This window comes from Culex quinquefasciatus, chromosome 2 (assembly GCF_015732765.1).
Source record: "Culex quinquefasciatus strain JHB chromosome 2, VPISU_Cqui_1.0_pri_paternal, whole genome shotgun sequence".
NCBI lineage: Eukaryota > Metazoa > Arthropoda > Insecta > Diptera > Culicidae > Culex > Culex quinquefasciatus.
In genome coordinates this window covers 152,085,765-152,100,582 of record NC_051862.1, presented here as the reverse complement: position 1 = coordinate 152,100,582, position 14,818 = coordinate 152,085,765, and the positions used below count along the sequence as shown (strand labels likewise).

General features: G+C 39.8%; 2 protein-coding genes and 1 long non-coding RNA gene across 3 annotated transcripts; 2 read left to right on the top strand and 1 right to left on the bottom strand.

The window, feature by feature from the left end:
* The first annotated feature begins 3,349 nt into the window (after window positions 1-3,349).
* Window positions 3,350-4,646, top strand: LOC119767426. Its single transcript, XR_005277510.1, has 3 exons — window positions 3,350-3,724; window positions 3,788-3,959; window positions 4,014-4,646. It is a non-coding gene; the product is annotated as an uncharacterized LOC119767426 (long non-coding RNA).
* Window positions 4,647-5,311: 665 nt separating this feature from the next.
* On the bottom strand, window positions 5,312-7,307 carry LOC6041630 (protoheme IX farnesyltransferase, mitochondrial). Its single transcript, XM_001850808.2, has 3 exons — window positions 7,050-7,307; window positions 6,450-6,741; window positions 5,312-6,387 (listed from the first exon to the last, which is right to left on the bottom strand). The coding sequence occupies exons 1-3, from the start codon at window positions 7,161-7,163 to the stop codon at window positions 5,414-5,416; spliced, it is 1,380 nt and encodes a 459-aa protein (XP_001850860.2). The 5' UTR covers window positions 7,164-7,307; the 3' UTR covers window positions 5,312-5,413.
* A 5,229-nt stretch (window positions 7,308-12,536) lies between these two features.
* On the top strand, window positions 12,537-13,795 carry LOC6041629 (anamorsin homolog). Its single transcript, XM_001850807.2, has 4 exons — window positions 12,537-12,814; window positions 12,876-13,079; window positions 13,197-13,522; window positions 13,582-13,795. Exons 1-4 carry the CDS (start codon window positions 12,673-12,675, stop codon window positions 13,693-13,695), a joined length of 786 nt encoding a protein of 261 aa, XP_001850859.2. The 5' UTR covers window positions 12,537-12,672; the 3' UTR covers window positions 13,696-13,795.
* Window positions 13,796-14,818: the final 1,023 nt, after the last annotated feature.

Below are 14,818 nucleotides of genomic sequence, written 5' to 3'. Positions count from 1 at the left end.
GATGATTTGGAGGTGTTTGAAATCGCTGATCCACCCTGGAGGACAGCCACCAATGGAGATAGGGTTTGTTCAAATATTACGTCGTGAGATTATTGGGATTTCAACCCCCCCGCCTCTCTCCCCTTGTCACGCACTTTTCCTATACCTTTAACATGGGCTGTCACAAACCTCAGACCCCCCCCCCCCCTTCCCCCTATTCTTAGACGTAATTTTTGCACGAACCCATACACTGAGAGAAAAGCTCCTAATAATACCATAAGTTAAGTCTTATGAACGAGGTCCCAGCTGTGTCCATTGAGGCCCTAACGAAATTTATAAGGGCATCTCCACCGCAGAGATCTAATTGCGTGGCAAACCTATCGGTTGGATCCCCAGTTTTAGCTTTGCTCCGTAGCTAATACACGTTTTCGCACCGCTGGGAGCTAATTTGGCTACCGAATCAAGCCCACCGCGGGGATCTAATTTATTTATTTTCAATTTCTGGCCGTTTTGTTGATCGAAATCAATAAAACTACATTCTAGCATGATAGAACATGCTTCCAATTGCATTATATGTCCTAATTGTTTACTTCCATCAATAAAATATCATTTTCAAATTTTTAAAAGAGTTCATCCGATTTGCTCCCGACATGTTTGCACCCCAACTTTCGCACCGTGGGTAGCAAAGCTAAAGCTAAATTAGCCTTCGAGTTCATTCAGCGAAGAAAAAGTTCATCGGGGATCCGTCGAGTAGCCAAGATAGGTGCTCGAGAAGTCCCCGAGCTGCCGGTGGCTAATTTTTTCAGAGATTTTTAGAATTATTTGTCTTTGTTTTGGTTTAAGTTGCATTTATTTTGATTATCAAGTAATTTGGTTCAATACGACTTTATTAAATTGAAAAATTGTGTTATTTTTCATTTTTTAGTATTTTTTAAATAAAAAATAATCAACCAATATAATATAATATAATATAATATAATATAATATAATATAAGCAAATCATCACAGAAACTTTAAACATGAATGTTCAGAATTTAAAAATATTTTTTAAATAACACATTTTTTAATTATGTATTAAAATTCAAATATATATCAAGAATTTTACTTTTTGTATGCGACTGAAACTCACAAACGATTTAATAATATTGTATTCGATACTTGATTCGATATAATAATATTGAAAATCCCCGCCGAATCTCATGCAGAATTTTGAAATTAAAAGGACAGATATAGTTTTTTGGTCGAAATGAGTAAAAACAGAAGTTGTCTTCATAGCTGTCGGCCACCAGCAACCTCCAGTTGCGCTGTCCAATTGATCCACACGAATCAAAATGGAGTAAACAAATATCTATTATCTGAAAACTCAATAGTAAAAATCTTAAATTTGAAAATTCTTAATAAATAATATGCAGAATTGAATAATAATTTTAATATTAAAGTATTTATTTTATTCACAAATTACAACAGCTTAAAAATCAGAAATTTAGAAATTCGAAAATATAAATTTTTCGAAAAACCCGAAATTCTAACATTCAAAAACACTATTTTTATCAAAAATTGAATTCAATTTTAAATTTTCAAATCAGGAATTTGAAAATTTAAGAATTTAAGAATTTAAGAATTTAAGAATTTAAGAATTTAAGAATTTAAGAATTTAAGAATTTAAGAATTTAAGAATTTAAGAATTTAAGAATTTAAGAATTTAAGAATTTAAGAATTTAAGAATTTAAGAATTTAAGAATTTAAGAATTTAAATTTAAGAATTTAAGAATTTAAGAATTTAAGAATTTAAATTTAAGAATTTAAAATTTAAAATTTAAGAATTTAAGAATTTAAGAATTTAAAATTTAAGAATTTAAGAATTTAAAATTTAAAATTTAAATTTAAAAGAATTTAAATTTAAGAATTTAAATTTAAGAATTTAAGAATTTAAGAATTTAAAATTTAAGAATTTAAGAATTTAAAATTTAAGAATTTAAGAATTTAAGAATTTAAATTTAAGAATTTAAGAATTTAAGAATTTAAGAATTTAAGAATTTAAGAATTTAAGAATTTAAATTTAAGAATTCAAGAATTTAAGAATTTAAGAATTTAAGAATTTAAGAATTTAAATTTAAGAATTTAAGAATTTAAATTTAAGAATTTAAGAATTTAAAATTTAAGAATTTAAATTTAAGAATTTAAGAATTTAAGAATTTAAGAATTTAAAATTTAAGAATTTAAATTTAAGAATTTAAAATTTAAGAATTTAAGAATTTAAATTTAAATTTAGAATTTAAGAATTTAAAATTTAAATTTAAATTTAAGAATTTAAGAATTTAAGAATTTAAGAATTTAATAATTTAAGAATTTAAAATTTAAAATTTAAGAATTTAAGAATTTAAGAATTTAAGAATTTAAGAATTTAAGAATTTAAGAATTTAAGAATTTAAGAATTTAAGAATTTAAGAATTTAAGAATTTAAGAATTTAAGGATTTAAGGATTTAAGATCAGAATTGGGTTAAAGCCCTATGTAAATTTTTATGTACAACGGTAAAAAAACACGCTTAAAAACCATTTCTGATCACTGTTTTTCATTTTAATGCAATTTTTTTTTTTTTTTGACAAGACAACATTTTTTCGATGGATCAATTATGGTCCCCTTGGAACGAGCTGTCAAGTAGGAGCTTTTCTGTCAAGAAGGACCGCGAGGTTATTTTTTCAAAATTGATTTAAAAATCCATTTTAAATTCTTTGTGGTCGTACTCAGAAAAATAAGCCTTATCGCTGTAAACAATAATATCAACAATCTAAGTTTCATTTTAGGACTCAATTGCTCGGATTGCTTGTTTTCAAATACGTATTGGCTTATTTAAAATGTTTTGCTTGAATTTTGCTTTTTAATCAATACAAATGACTTGTCTCTTGCATGTCCGGCAGTAGATCGACAATGCGTTGACCAAAATTAATCGAACACAGCCCCAATCTAACCTAAAAAACAAAACTTCATCACCCCAGATCACCAAAAGTCATTTTTCATACGTGAACTTGCAGCACGGGAGGGAAAATATCTCCAAACTCGAAGAATTGAAATAGAAAAATCAATCATCACTCCTAATTTAAACATTTACTGACGTGAGCAGGATAAACTCTTTGTTTACAAACTCACATTGACCCAATTACATTGTTTTGCTAGAAAAAACCATCCGTCAAACGATTTGCTCTCGGTAGATCCCGGAGCTAACCTGAGTTTTGTTTTGATTCGGATGAACACGGATGAACTCGAACCTAAATTAGCTCTCGCACAAGTACCGCGGTGGGCTTGACGCGGGTGCCAAATTAGCTTTGCAACGCAATTAGGTCCCTGCGGTGGAGATGCCCTAATTAAGCTTATGAAAGCATTAGCCAAGCTTATGAGATCAGATCGAATCAGCGCATGCATTACATAAGATTTTCCGATGATGTTCGACCAATGCCATGTTGTTGTTTTTTTATAAGATCTGGGAACAAAGTTCATAAGATTTTCCTATGGATTACATAAGATTTTCCAATGATGTTCGACCAATACCATGTTGTTGTTTTTTTATAAGAACTGGCAACAAAGTTCATAAGATTTTCCTATGGATTTTATAGCTTTGATATTCGCTATTTACAAATGTCAGCAGTGTGAAAATAGCTTAAGACAATTTTATTTCACCCAAACTTTAAAATGGCGTCGGAAGAGCAAACTTGTGGGAAGTTGTTTCCGAGTGGAGGACACGTAACGTAAGTTATTGCTTTTTTATTTTTTTTTATGGCATGTAAACTATTACTTCATTACATTTACAGGACCTTGACTTCAAGTTAATAACCGTGGCCGATTCCGTAGGCTCGGTCCAGATCAATAGTGAAAACGAAGCCCATCCCAGAGCGCAATTTCACCGATCGAGACGCCAGTTGGAGGCTCCGGCAAGGACGGCATCTTCTGCCCCCCGGACAGAACGGACTCGCAAAATTTAACGTAAGTACACATGTTTGAAATTGAACCAGAATTTGACCTAATTTCACTCCACAGACCGATCCGGTGGAATAAATCCCGAGCTTCAGCGAGAGTGACGCGATGAGCCCTTCCCGGAAAACAATTCTGTCGAGACGCCAGTTGGAGGCTCTTGCACGTCCCGGATCACCGTTCTTTGACCACCGGCCAGATCTGGTGCGGAAGCGGAGAAATCCGGGAAAGTAAAGAGGACATCCCAGTGAACCTGCCTTGGCGTGACTCTTCGGGAACCGGTGATGAAAACGGATTAGAGAACATCGTTCTGGAGAACTTTGGCCATCATAGTTTTCCAATCGAATCTAGATCTCAATTTGATATGTATGCTAGTATAAAACAGTAATAATAAACACTGATATCCATAATAACATAATAATTAAAGTCATAAAAAACTTCTTACAAATATCATAAGAATGCTCTATGAAAATCACGAGTAAAATTTACTAATTAACACTGATATCCATAATAAAATTATTGTTTAAGTCATAAAAATCTTCGTACCAATATCATAAGATAGCTCGATGGAAATCTTATGTGACGGCTTTGTCAAATTTCCCCTCCCAGACATAAGAAAATCTTATGACATTCAAATAAAATCCTGATGTCGAATGGTCATAAGACGTTCTTATGGATTTCGCCAGTACTTTTTTCTGAGTGTAGTGTTTGGAGGACCACGAGGAGATGCTGAGATGGCGAGGTTTCTAAACGTGTTCTTTATACAGAGTAAACCATGCAATGATTCCATCAACAGCATTTACGCCGCCGACATCAGGAGGGACGGAGCCAATCACGATGAACAAGCTGTAGGAAACGGTACGGTCACTCAAGGACTGTGCTTGAGATAAAACTGCCACGAATCGGGTCATGATGGATGGTTTGGACGTGGTTACAGTTCATTTGCTGAATATCGTGAACAAATCACTGTCTCCAGGTGAATTCCTAGACGCATGGGAAAGAACCTTGGTGACTCCGATTCCAAAGGGTCCCCAAATTACGTCCATGAGTAGAAGAGGGGTTTTTAATTTGTGACATGTTAAAGTTATAAGAAAAGTGCGTTACAGGGAAGGAGGGGGAGTTCTGAATCCCGAAATCCAAGAAACCAGAAGACCACAGACCTATCAACATATTGCTGCTCGCGAGAATGTAATAAGGACAATCGTGAAGGAACAACTGATGGCGTTCATTGATCGTACTGGTGTGCTGCTGAATAAAAAATCTGGTTTTCGGAAAAATCGGGGCTGAATCTACTGCTGTAGAAACAGTGTATTGAAGAAGATGTTTCAAAAATGGAAATATTCGCAGAATCCAAACACTTTACGCTCCGATCACAATAGTCATCCCGTTTATTCAGCTCATCTTACACAACAATATTTTACACAGCATCTCTGACGCGCGCGCGCGGTTCACATGTAATAATTCTTCTAGTTCTTCGCGGCCGCCGCCGGCAACACGCTAGCCACGTTCATCAGCAGGTTGTCCTCGATCGCCTTGATGCCGCTGCCGCCGCCACTTCCGGCGCCCACTTCGGCCACAATATTTGGTACCAGATATTCGTCAATCTGCTGCTCTTCCGGCTTATCATTGCTAAACACCCAGTGCTTTTTGTTAAGTAAAAAGAGTATCATGAGCAGGGGCAGATGGAGAAGCGAGAAGCGGAACAACTTGCGGGAGCTTTTGCTGTCCGCCTTCTGGTGGAACTCGTACGCGAGGTACGCAAAGTAAGCGTTCAGCGGGAGGGTCTCCAGGGCGAACCACATGTTCGTGACGTCCAGTGCTGGTGCTAAAAGGCACAGGGCCGTGGTGTAACCCGTGTGGCGGAGCGAGACTCTCGTGCAGAGCTGTGGGTGGGAGTTGGCCATCATTTTGTAGCCCGCCTTCAGGTACTCGGGGCGAATGTTCCACGAGAGGGCGTTAAAGTGCGGGAACTGCCAACAGTAGAGCAGGCCGGCGAGGATCCAGGCGCCAGCACCGATGTCCCCACCGGTGCACGCGGCCCAACCCATCAGCGGCGGGATGGCGCCCACCAGCGAACCGACCCACGTGTTCAGTATGCTGTACCGCTTCATCGGCGTGTAGATGCTGGTGTAGAGGATCAGGTTGGCCGCTCCGAGCGCCGCCGTCAGCTCGTTCACGCCAAAGTAGAGCATTCCGACGCCGACGGTGCTGGCGCCGAGCGCGAATCCGACCGCGTGGAGGCGACTCAGGTGACCCTGGACGAGCACGCGGTTGCGGGTGCGGGCCATTTGTGCGTCGAACGACGTTTCGATCACCTGGTTGATGGAGTTTGCGGAGCCGGACACCAGCGTGGTTCCGATTGAACAGAGCAAGAACGTGCTCAGCTCGAACGGTGCCGGTGCCATCGCGTAGCCGGCCATCGCCGTCATGACTACGAGTGCTAGAATGGGGAATTTGTTTGAATTAGAGAATATCTTGTTTTTAGTACCTTATTTTACTTACAAGTCAGCCGAATCTTGGACAGCATCAGGTAGTGGTAGATCAACCGGCTAAACCCGGGCAGTGACGTAATGGAGGCCACCACCTGGCCATCGTCCTGCTTCCCCGCTTTACTATTCTTCTCTAACGATTTGGTAATTTCATTGACTATTGCTTTGGTGTCCAACGGCACCACTAAGGGTACGGCCAGCGGAATGGCCTGGGGCGCTGCTCCTTTCGCGGGTCCATTACGCTCGTCGGATGATTTAGCCGCGCCGGACGAGCTAATCTGACTCACTGGAGCTTTGCTCACGTACTGAAAGAGAGAAAATAAGACGCATTTATTTCAATTTCACTCTAGATAACGGTGTTGTAAACAGATAAGACTCGTCATCAAGAAAAATCTTTGCGAATCAAAATAATCTAAAAATAGAGGTCATTCGACTGTTTAGAAAATCTTCAAAAATGATGGTTGAAACTTGTATCGTGAATTATTAAGGTTGCTAATAAGCTCTAATTGGCGCCCTTATCACTCTTCAATCCAATCGATAACGATAAACACGAAAATTCGCAGAATATTGGTTGTGTAATCATCACAACACTAAACTTCTTCTGCTGCCTTACCAATCGAACGAATCCGAGTTGGCCTTGGCGTGCGGCCAGAGAACTGCGCTGCTGGGACAGGTGCCGTGCGGCCAGGTCACACCACAGCCGACTGTTGGCCACTATCCGATGCATTTAGGACGCGCGCACCATCGTTCGAAGAATACAGGGGAAAATCGGGAAATTTACAGGCCACCACAGGCGCCGCGAGGATCCGGTGACTGTTTTGAAATCGATTTGCACCGCACCGCGCACCAAAAGAGTGAAAAATACGCACAGCGAATGACAGCTGGAGGCGACTCGCGTGCGTAAAAGCATTGACAGTTGGTTGATCGATTTTTTTCGCAGGGTTGCTGTGTGAAGAAAAGAAAATGGTTGATGGCGTTGGAGTACGCGTCCTAAATCATCTCAATTTAATTGGGTACTAAAGCTCTATGTCAATTTTTATGTACAACGGTAAAAAACACGATTAAAAACCATTTCTTATCACTTTTTTTCATTTCAATGCAAAATTTTTTTTTGACAAGACAACATTTTTTCGATGAATCAACTATGGTCCCCTTGGAACGAGCTGTCAAGTAGGAGCTTTTCTGTCAAGAAGGACCGCGAGGTTTATTTTTCAAAATTGATTTAAAAATCCATTTTAAACTCTTTGTGGTCGTACAAAGGGTCATTGTACTCAGAAAAATAAGCTTTATCGCTGTAAACAATAATATCAGCAATCTAAGCTTCATTTTAGGACCCAATTGAAAATTTTCCGGTGCTAATTTTATCATATTCGTGCAACATGCATAAAAATGTTTATTTTCATCCATTTGAACCCTTTAAAAAATGAAAGTTAAAAAAAATTAAGAAGCTGCTCCCGATTTGCCCCACTTCCCGTTGACCTAGATTGCTCATATTTTGGCCAGATGCTAATTATATATCTTGAGTTTTTTTTGATAAGGTCCTATAAACAAATGTAAACATTGAGTGTATCCCGCTTACTCCGATGGACTTTGACATAAGGTTTGAAAGGGATACACTCAATGTTTACATTTGTTTATAGGACGTTATCAAAAAAAAGTCAAGATATGTACCAACAAACCCTGAAAATTTCAGGCAGATTGGTGAGGGGTATGCTTTGCTCGTGGACTCGCTCTTAAGACAGTAAAAAAGTTGTGAGCTCTATTTCGTGAAATTTTGCAAACTTTTTACTAAAGGAATTTACGATTCAATGATTCCAATTGGGTCCTAAAATGAAGCTTAGATTGCTGATATAATTGTTTACAGCGATAAAGCTTATTTTTCTGAGTACAATAACCCTTTGTACGACCACAAAAAGTTTAAAATTGATTTTTAAATCAATTTTGATAAATTATCCTCGCGGTCCTTCTTGACAGAAAAGCTCCTACTTGACAGCTCGTTCCAAGGCGACCATAGTTGATCCATCGAAAAAATGTTGTATTGTCGAATTTTTTTTTTGCATTAAAATGAAAAAAAGTGATCAGAAATGGTTTTCAATCGTGTTTTTTACCGTTGTACATAAAAATTGACATAAGGCTTTAGTACCCAATTTTACTGATAATTTTAAATTTAATTTGCTAAAATATCATTAAAACGAAGTACATTCTTCAATGTAAATAAAAAATAATCACAAATTTCACGGTCAAGGGCAAGTTTCGCGGATTAAGGTGCACACCAATTTCTCATTACCGAATTCAGTTAAATTTACTGAAATCTGCACTACTGAAATTTTCAGTTAATGAAAACTTGTTGAAATTTCAGCAAACTTTGACAGCTCCATAGAAAATTTAACTTAAGTTCAGCGAAAAACTAACTGAAAATTTCAGTAGTGCAGTTTTCAGTAAATATTAACTGAAAACGAACATCAGAATTTGCTGTGTGTATTCCCATTATACCGCATCCGCAGCCGCAGCCCCATCCGCACAAAATTTGACAGTACGGAAACGATTTCTCCAATGCATTTCAAATGTTCCCATTCACACTGTTCCGCATCCGTATACGGATCCGTACTACGTACTGTCAAATTTTGTGCAGATGCGGCTGCGGATGGGATGCGGTATAATGTGAATACACCTTTACGCGGCTTCCGCGAAATCGCGAAAAATCACTAGCCCTAGATAAAGCTTATTTTTCTGAATACAATGACCCTCGAACCCGGGTTCGATTCCCGCCTTATCCACTGAGCTTCTATCGGATGGTGAAGTAAAACGTCGGTCCCGGTTTCTCCTGTCTCGTCAGAGGCGCTGGAGCAGAAATCCCACGTTAGAGGAAGGCCATGCCCCGGGGGGCGTAGTGCCAATAGTTTCGTTTTCGACCCTCGAACCCTTACACTGAACAAAACTCCCACAGCGCATCGAAGTATTTCGCACATGATCTGACCCTGCTGTACAGAGCACTCAAATATCAATCGCAAAACACTTGAAATTGCGGTGATTGGTCATGACATAATTTCAATAGCCAAACACTTGAATTTTGAATGGTGTTGAAAAATAATAGTACCACAGAGTAACACAGAGTGAGCAGTCCGAATAAAAGTCATCAAATTTTGTGGCTCCGTTACGGTTGTTGTTGTTGGGTCTCCGTAACGGTAGCAGGCGTTATGTTTTTTCATGCGTTATGATTTAGAACGGATATTTTTAAATCTAATCTAGTTACCACATTTTTTCCAACAAATTAATGTCTGTCAAACTGTCTGATTTGTTTATCACGTGCATTTTTGTTCTTGAGGAAAATTAGTTGGAGTTGTGAAAACATAAAAGTCGTGGGAGGATTCCATAGGATGGACCGATTTATCGACATGGCGCGTGGAAAGTGTCTGTTGAGCCGTGGGAGAAAACCGGTCAGCGTGTGCGTCCAGGGAGTGTGATCTGTTGAGCTGCGAAAGAAAATCAGTCGAACGAGCCGATCCTTCGGCGTGACACGCGTGCGCGTGCAGGAAGTGTGGGTGATCTGTTAAACTGTTTTTTTTTTGTTATTTAGTTGTAAGCAGCAATAAAAGAATCATGAAAATGGCAAATTAGTTATTTTTATTATTTAAAACCAAATTGAGAAAACGAATTTAACAAAAACGTGCAAAAGTATTGTGGTTGTATCAAGCTTGAAAATTTCAAGCTTATTTATTCGAACTGGTTCCATGTCATTGCGGCATAACGAGATCATGTTTTCGAAACCCTAAATTGTTGATGGCCTGAGTCTTTCTCATTGCGCGTTTGACGAACGTATAGGAAAACAGAAACTAAAACTCTCTGCCGAAAATATCATTGTTAAGGACCATACGATGCTGCTGGCTAACGAAACCACGTATTCCATACTGTACAACCCAGATTTCCACCCACTTGGCCACACGATTTCGCACTCGCCTTTTATCTACCATCACAAGAGTTGATGATCCCTACGTGATATCCCCACGATGAATCGCCGGCCAAAAACGTCCTTTTCCCGCTCAGCGCATTTTTGCTGTCTACTGAACTAAACCACCATAAAATTAAAGAAAGCACCATTCGCAAATAGTCCACAATCATTTCAACGATCATCTCCTCTTGCTAAATCTAAACTTTTTCTCAGCAAATTTGGTTTGTTTTGAAAGTTTGACAGCAAAACTTGCCGCAAAAAAACGTAACGCCTCAAAAGCCAGTGAACTGCGATCTGACGATTTGAACCCTAGTGACTCTGTGTTACTCTGTGATAGTACGTACAAGCGATATACAGGTTCTCGCTTGCTAGTCGTGCACGCTACCACTGCGCCGGCTGGCCAGTTGAAAACGGGAGAGTTTTTTGTGCTACTGGTTCTAGCCTCACTTCTAGCCTTCGATAAAAGTCGCGCTAAAATCAATCAGTGAAACACATTAAATTCAAGTGGAAAATCACGTTGACTTTGAATAGTGCTTGTTTTGTTTAGATATTAAGATCAATTTCAAGTGTTTTCCTCATCACTTTCAATAGTTCAAGACAGTGGGAAAAATACTTGAAAAGCTTGAGCCACCCGAATGAAAATAACGTGTAAAAAATACCAAAAAGTCAATCGCCCAAAAAATTGCATTTGATGGTGATTTGGACGAGGATTTGGATTGATGTTGAAACACAAACCAATTAGATCTATGATGTGGCTTTATTCAATCCTTCAAGTGTTTGGGCACTTGAATAAAAAGTGTGGCGTTTTTTCAGTATATTTAGCTTTCAACATGAATTTGATGTAAAACTTTAGCTGAAAGGACTACACTCAAACCCCGATGGTTTGACACCAACTGTTGTCAAACGAACGGGGTCACTTTTTAGTTGACACCGATTTTACACAGAGTTCACACACACTACTACACGTTTGTTTTGACAGTGTGCGTGAGCGCCGTGTAAAATGTGACAGTTCGTCACTTTTTAGTTTGACTTTGACCAACCAACGGGGTACAAACTAAAAAAGTGTCAAACGAAAAAGTGACCAACCACCGGGGGTTGAGTGTACCAAAACTCTACACTGAGCAAAACTTACACAGCTCAACGAAGTGTTCTACACATCTAGAGTTTTTTTTTATTAGGTCCTATAAACATATGAAAGACAATAGTTTATTGGTCCTTTTCAAAAAAAACATGATCTGGCCCTGCTGTACAGAGCACTCAAATATCAATCGCAAAACACTTGAAATTTCGGTGATTGGCCATGAAATAATGTCAATAGCCAAACACTTGAATTTTAAATGGTGTTGAAAAATAAAAGTACGTACAAGCGATTTACAGGTTCTCGCTTGCTAGTCGTGCACGCTACCACTGCGGCGGCCGGCCAATTGAAGACGGGAGACAAAAATGTGCTATTGGTTCTTGCCTCGCTTCTAGCCTTCGATGAAAGTTGCGCTAAAATCAATCAGTGAAACACATTAAATTCATGTGGATAATCACGTTGACTTTGAATAGTGCCTGTTTTGGGTAGATCTTAAGATCATTTTCAAGTGTTTTGCTCATCACTTTGAATAGTTCAAGACGGTGGGACAAATTCATGAGCAAAACAATTGAAAAGCTTGAGCCACCCGAATGAAAATAACATGTTAAAAAATACCAAAAAGTCAACCGCCCAAACACTTGCATTTGATAGTGGTTTGGATTGATGTTGAAACACAAACCAATTAGATCTACAATGTGACTTTATTCAATCATTCAAGTGTTTGGGCACTTGAATAAAAAGTGTGGCATATTTTCAGTGTATTACCCAGTCACGAAATATTCTAGCAGAGCTGGTTCTGCCAAAATCCTGCTAGAACGGTGGAACATTTTTGCTACAATGCTGTAAAAATATACAGCTATGTGGAAATTCTGCTAGAATTCTACTATAACGTCGTGATCATAAAGCAATCAAACAGAATTGAAAAACAGTGTTTTTAACCGTTGCACAAAAGAATTATTTAAACGATAAACGTATACCCACGACAACATTGAACAGCTCGATGTTTCCCAAAAGCAACCCTGCAGAAATCGACGAACCAACTGTTTACATCTTCAGCCCAGTTTGACAGCTCAATTCAATTGCAAATTGTCATTCCAGCAGTTGTGTTGCGTGCCGCGAGTTTCACAACGGTGCAGCAGATCTTCGATTTTTGTTCCGATTCATCGTGACTCACATTCTTTATTATTCACAATTTGGTGAACCGAAACCATGAACTTCGTGCAGGAAAACAACCAGGTGCTGTACATCTGGGGCGGCACGATCAGCGCCGACATCGAGCAGGAGGTGAATCAGCTGAAGTCGATTCCCGGCGTCAAGGTCAATGTGGAGAATGCCGAGCGAGTTTTGCTGGGTGGGTTGAGAAATTTCTCGATTATTTTATGTTTTGAATGTAATTTAACGCTCTGTTTCAGGTGGTTACGGCCAGTCCCAGTTTGACATAATTCTGGCAAATGTGTCCACCGGAAACTCGGAGCTGGTGTCCCACTTGCTGAAGCTAACAAAGCCTAGGGGAAAGGCAGTATTCAAGGACGATTCAGCTGCCGGAGGTGCAGAAACGGTCCGTGCAAATTTGCTGCTGTCCGGGTTCATCAATATCGCATCGGCGGAGGGAAATGGTTAGAGTCTTGTCTTATCTCCCTATACGTGACCCATTATCAAACAACCACTTATCAGTTTGTGGTTTTTGTCTGACAACATGACTAAACATTTTAAAAAATGGTTCTGATCAACAGTCTACATCGCCGAGAAGCCCAACTACGAGATCGGTTCGGCGGCCAAGCTGTCGCTGGGAGGTGGCGCCAACAAAGCCAAAGTGGCCGCCGTGTGGAAGCTGGACGTGAACGATGACGACGAGGCCGAGGAGCGAATCGACGAGGACGAGCTACTGGACGAGGAGGACAAGGTGAAACCGTCGGCGGAATCTCTGCGTGTGTGTGGCACCACCGGAAAGCGCAAGGCCTGCAAGGACTGTTCTTGCGGGCTGGCCGAAGAACTGGACGCGGAGTCGAAGGGAGCGGCGGTCGCCGCGGCACAATCGGCCAAATCTTCGTGTGGCAGCGTGAGTTTCATTTTCTTTAGTCTCTAAATAATGTTTAATCTCTGCAATTAATTTTTCAGTGCTACCTGGGCGATGCATTCCGTTGTGCGACCTGTCCATACCTGGGAATGCCGGCCTTCAAGCCGGGCGAGAAGATTCAGCTGTCCGACACGCAGATGCAGGCTGATGTTTGAGAGCGTTTCAAGCTTAAATATTGTTTGAGTGTATGAAAGAGAGATAGGACAGTTGGAGGAGATTTACGGTGATAATAAACTTTGAGTTGAATTATTTAAACAGAGACTAGTAACTTGTTGAACGTTCCGAAAGCCATTCCAGAGTTTTAAACTCTAGCATTGAATGCAGATTTGGAACCACCCAAACTGATCCACGTTCGTGAATGCTGGTGGTGTTTTGCGACGATTTGGTTGGTGCCTCGCGTCGCTTGCTGCCGAATTTTTACAAACTCAGCTCGTTTTGGGCAGCTCCGATTCTTGGTTGAATAGTCGCCACCGCAATTGAAGCATTTGGCTGTGAGTTTTGTGCTCACCTCCGCAGGTTGCACAACGACACTTGATGAAACAGTGCCTTCCACCATGTCCAAACTGCAAGCAGTTCGAACATTGTGTCACGTCACGGTGCACTGGGCGATAACGTTCCCAAGTCACTATGATGTTGAAAATTGCCCGAACTGCTTTCAGCTCAGACGGCGTTGTCGATCCTTTCTCGAGATGAACCAGGTACAGTTGATCACGATACTTGATGTCCTTGTTGTGTCTCGTCATCTTGAAGACTTCGATCACGTTCAACTTAAGAGTTTTGAGCTCTTCTTTCAGCACACTCACATCCATGTCGTACAGGCCTCGGAGGACCTGTTTCATGGGGCGTTTACCTGGGTCGTCATGGCTGTAGTATTTAATCACAGACAAACAGACGTGACACTCGAGTTCCGAACCATCGTCCTCTAAAAACCGAGCCAAAAATGGTTATTTCAAATGTGGTCAAACTAAAAAGTGACGAACTGTCACTTTTTACACTGGACTCCCACCTACTATCAAACCTAACGTTTGGTAGTAAGTGTGAGCTTTGTGTAAAGAGGGTGTCAAACTAAAAAGAGACCCCGTTCGCTTGACAACAATTGGTGTCAAACCATCGGGGTTTCAGTGTAGAATAATTTCCATGAATTCCGTCAAAACTTGATAAAACTTTAATTTCGCAATTCGCAATTTTCAGTGTAAGAACGGGCCTTGACCGATCTTATGCACCAGGTTCCCGACGAACACGCACAGCCCTTACACCTACATCTTACCCTTGCTCTGA

Excerpts from the sequence above, each read along its gene's own strand:
- LOC6041630 (XM_001850808.2), bottom strand. The coding sequence starts at position 7,163 with ATGCATCGGATAGTGGCCAACAGTCGGCTGTGGTGTGACCTGGCCGCA. Across the intron at positions 6,742-7,049 it reads AACTCGGATTCGTTCGATTG|TACGTGAGCAAAGCTCCAGT; the intron begins GTAAGGCAGCAG and ends TCTCTCTTTCAG. Across the intron at positions 6,388-6,449 it reads GTCCAAGATTCGGCTGACTT|CACTCGTAGTCATGACGGCG; the intron begins GTAAGTAAAATA and ends TCCCCATTCTAG.
- LOC6041629 (XM_001850807.2), top strand. The coding sequence starts at position 12,673 with ATGAACTTCGTGCAGGAAAACAACCAGGTGCTGTACATCTGGGGCGGC. Across the intron at positions 12,815-12,875 it reads TGCCGAGCGAGTTTTGCTGG|GTGGTTACGGCCAGTCCCAG; the intron begins GTGGGTTGAGAA and ends GCTCTGTTTCAG. Across the intron at positions 13,080-13,196 it reads CGCATCGGCGGAGGGAAATG|TCTACATCGCCGAGAAGCCC; the intron begins GTTAGAGTCTTG and ends TCTGATCAACAG.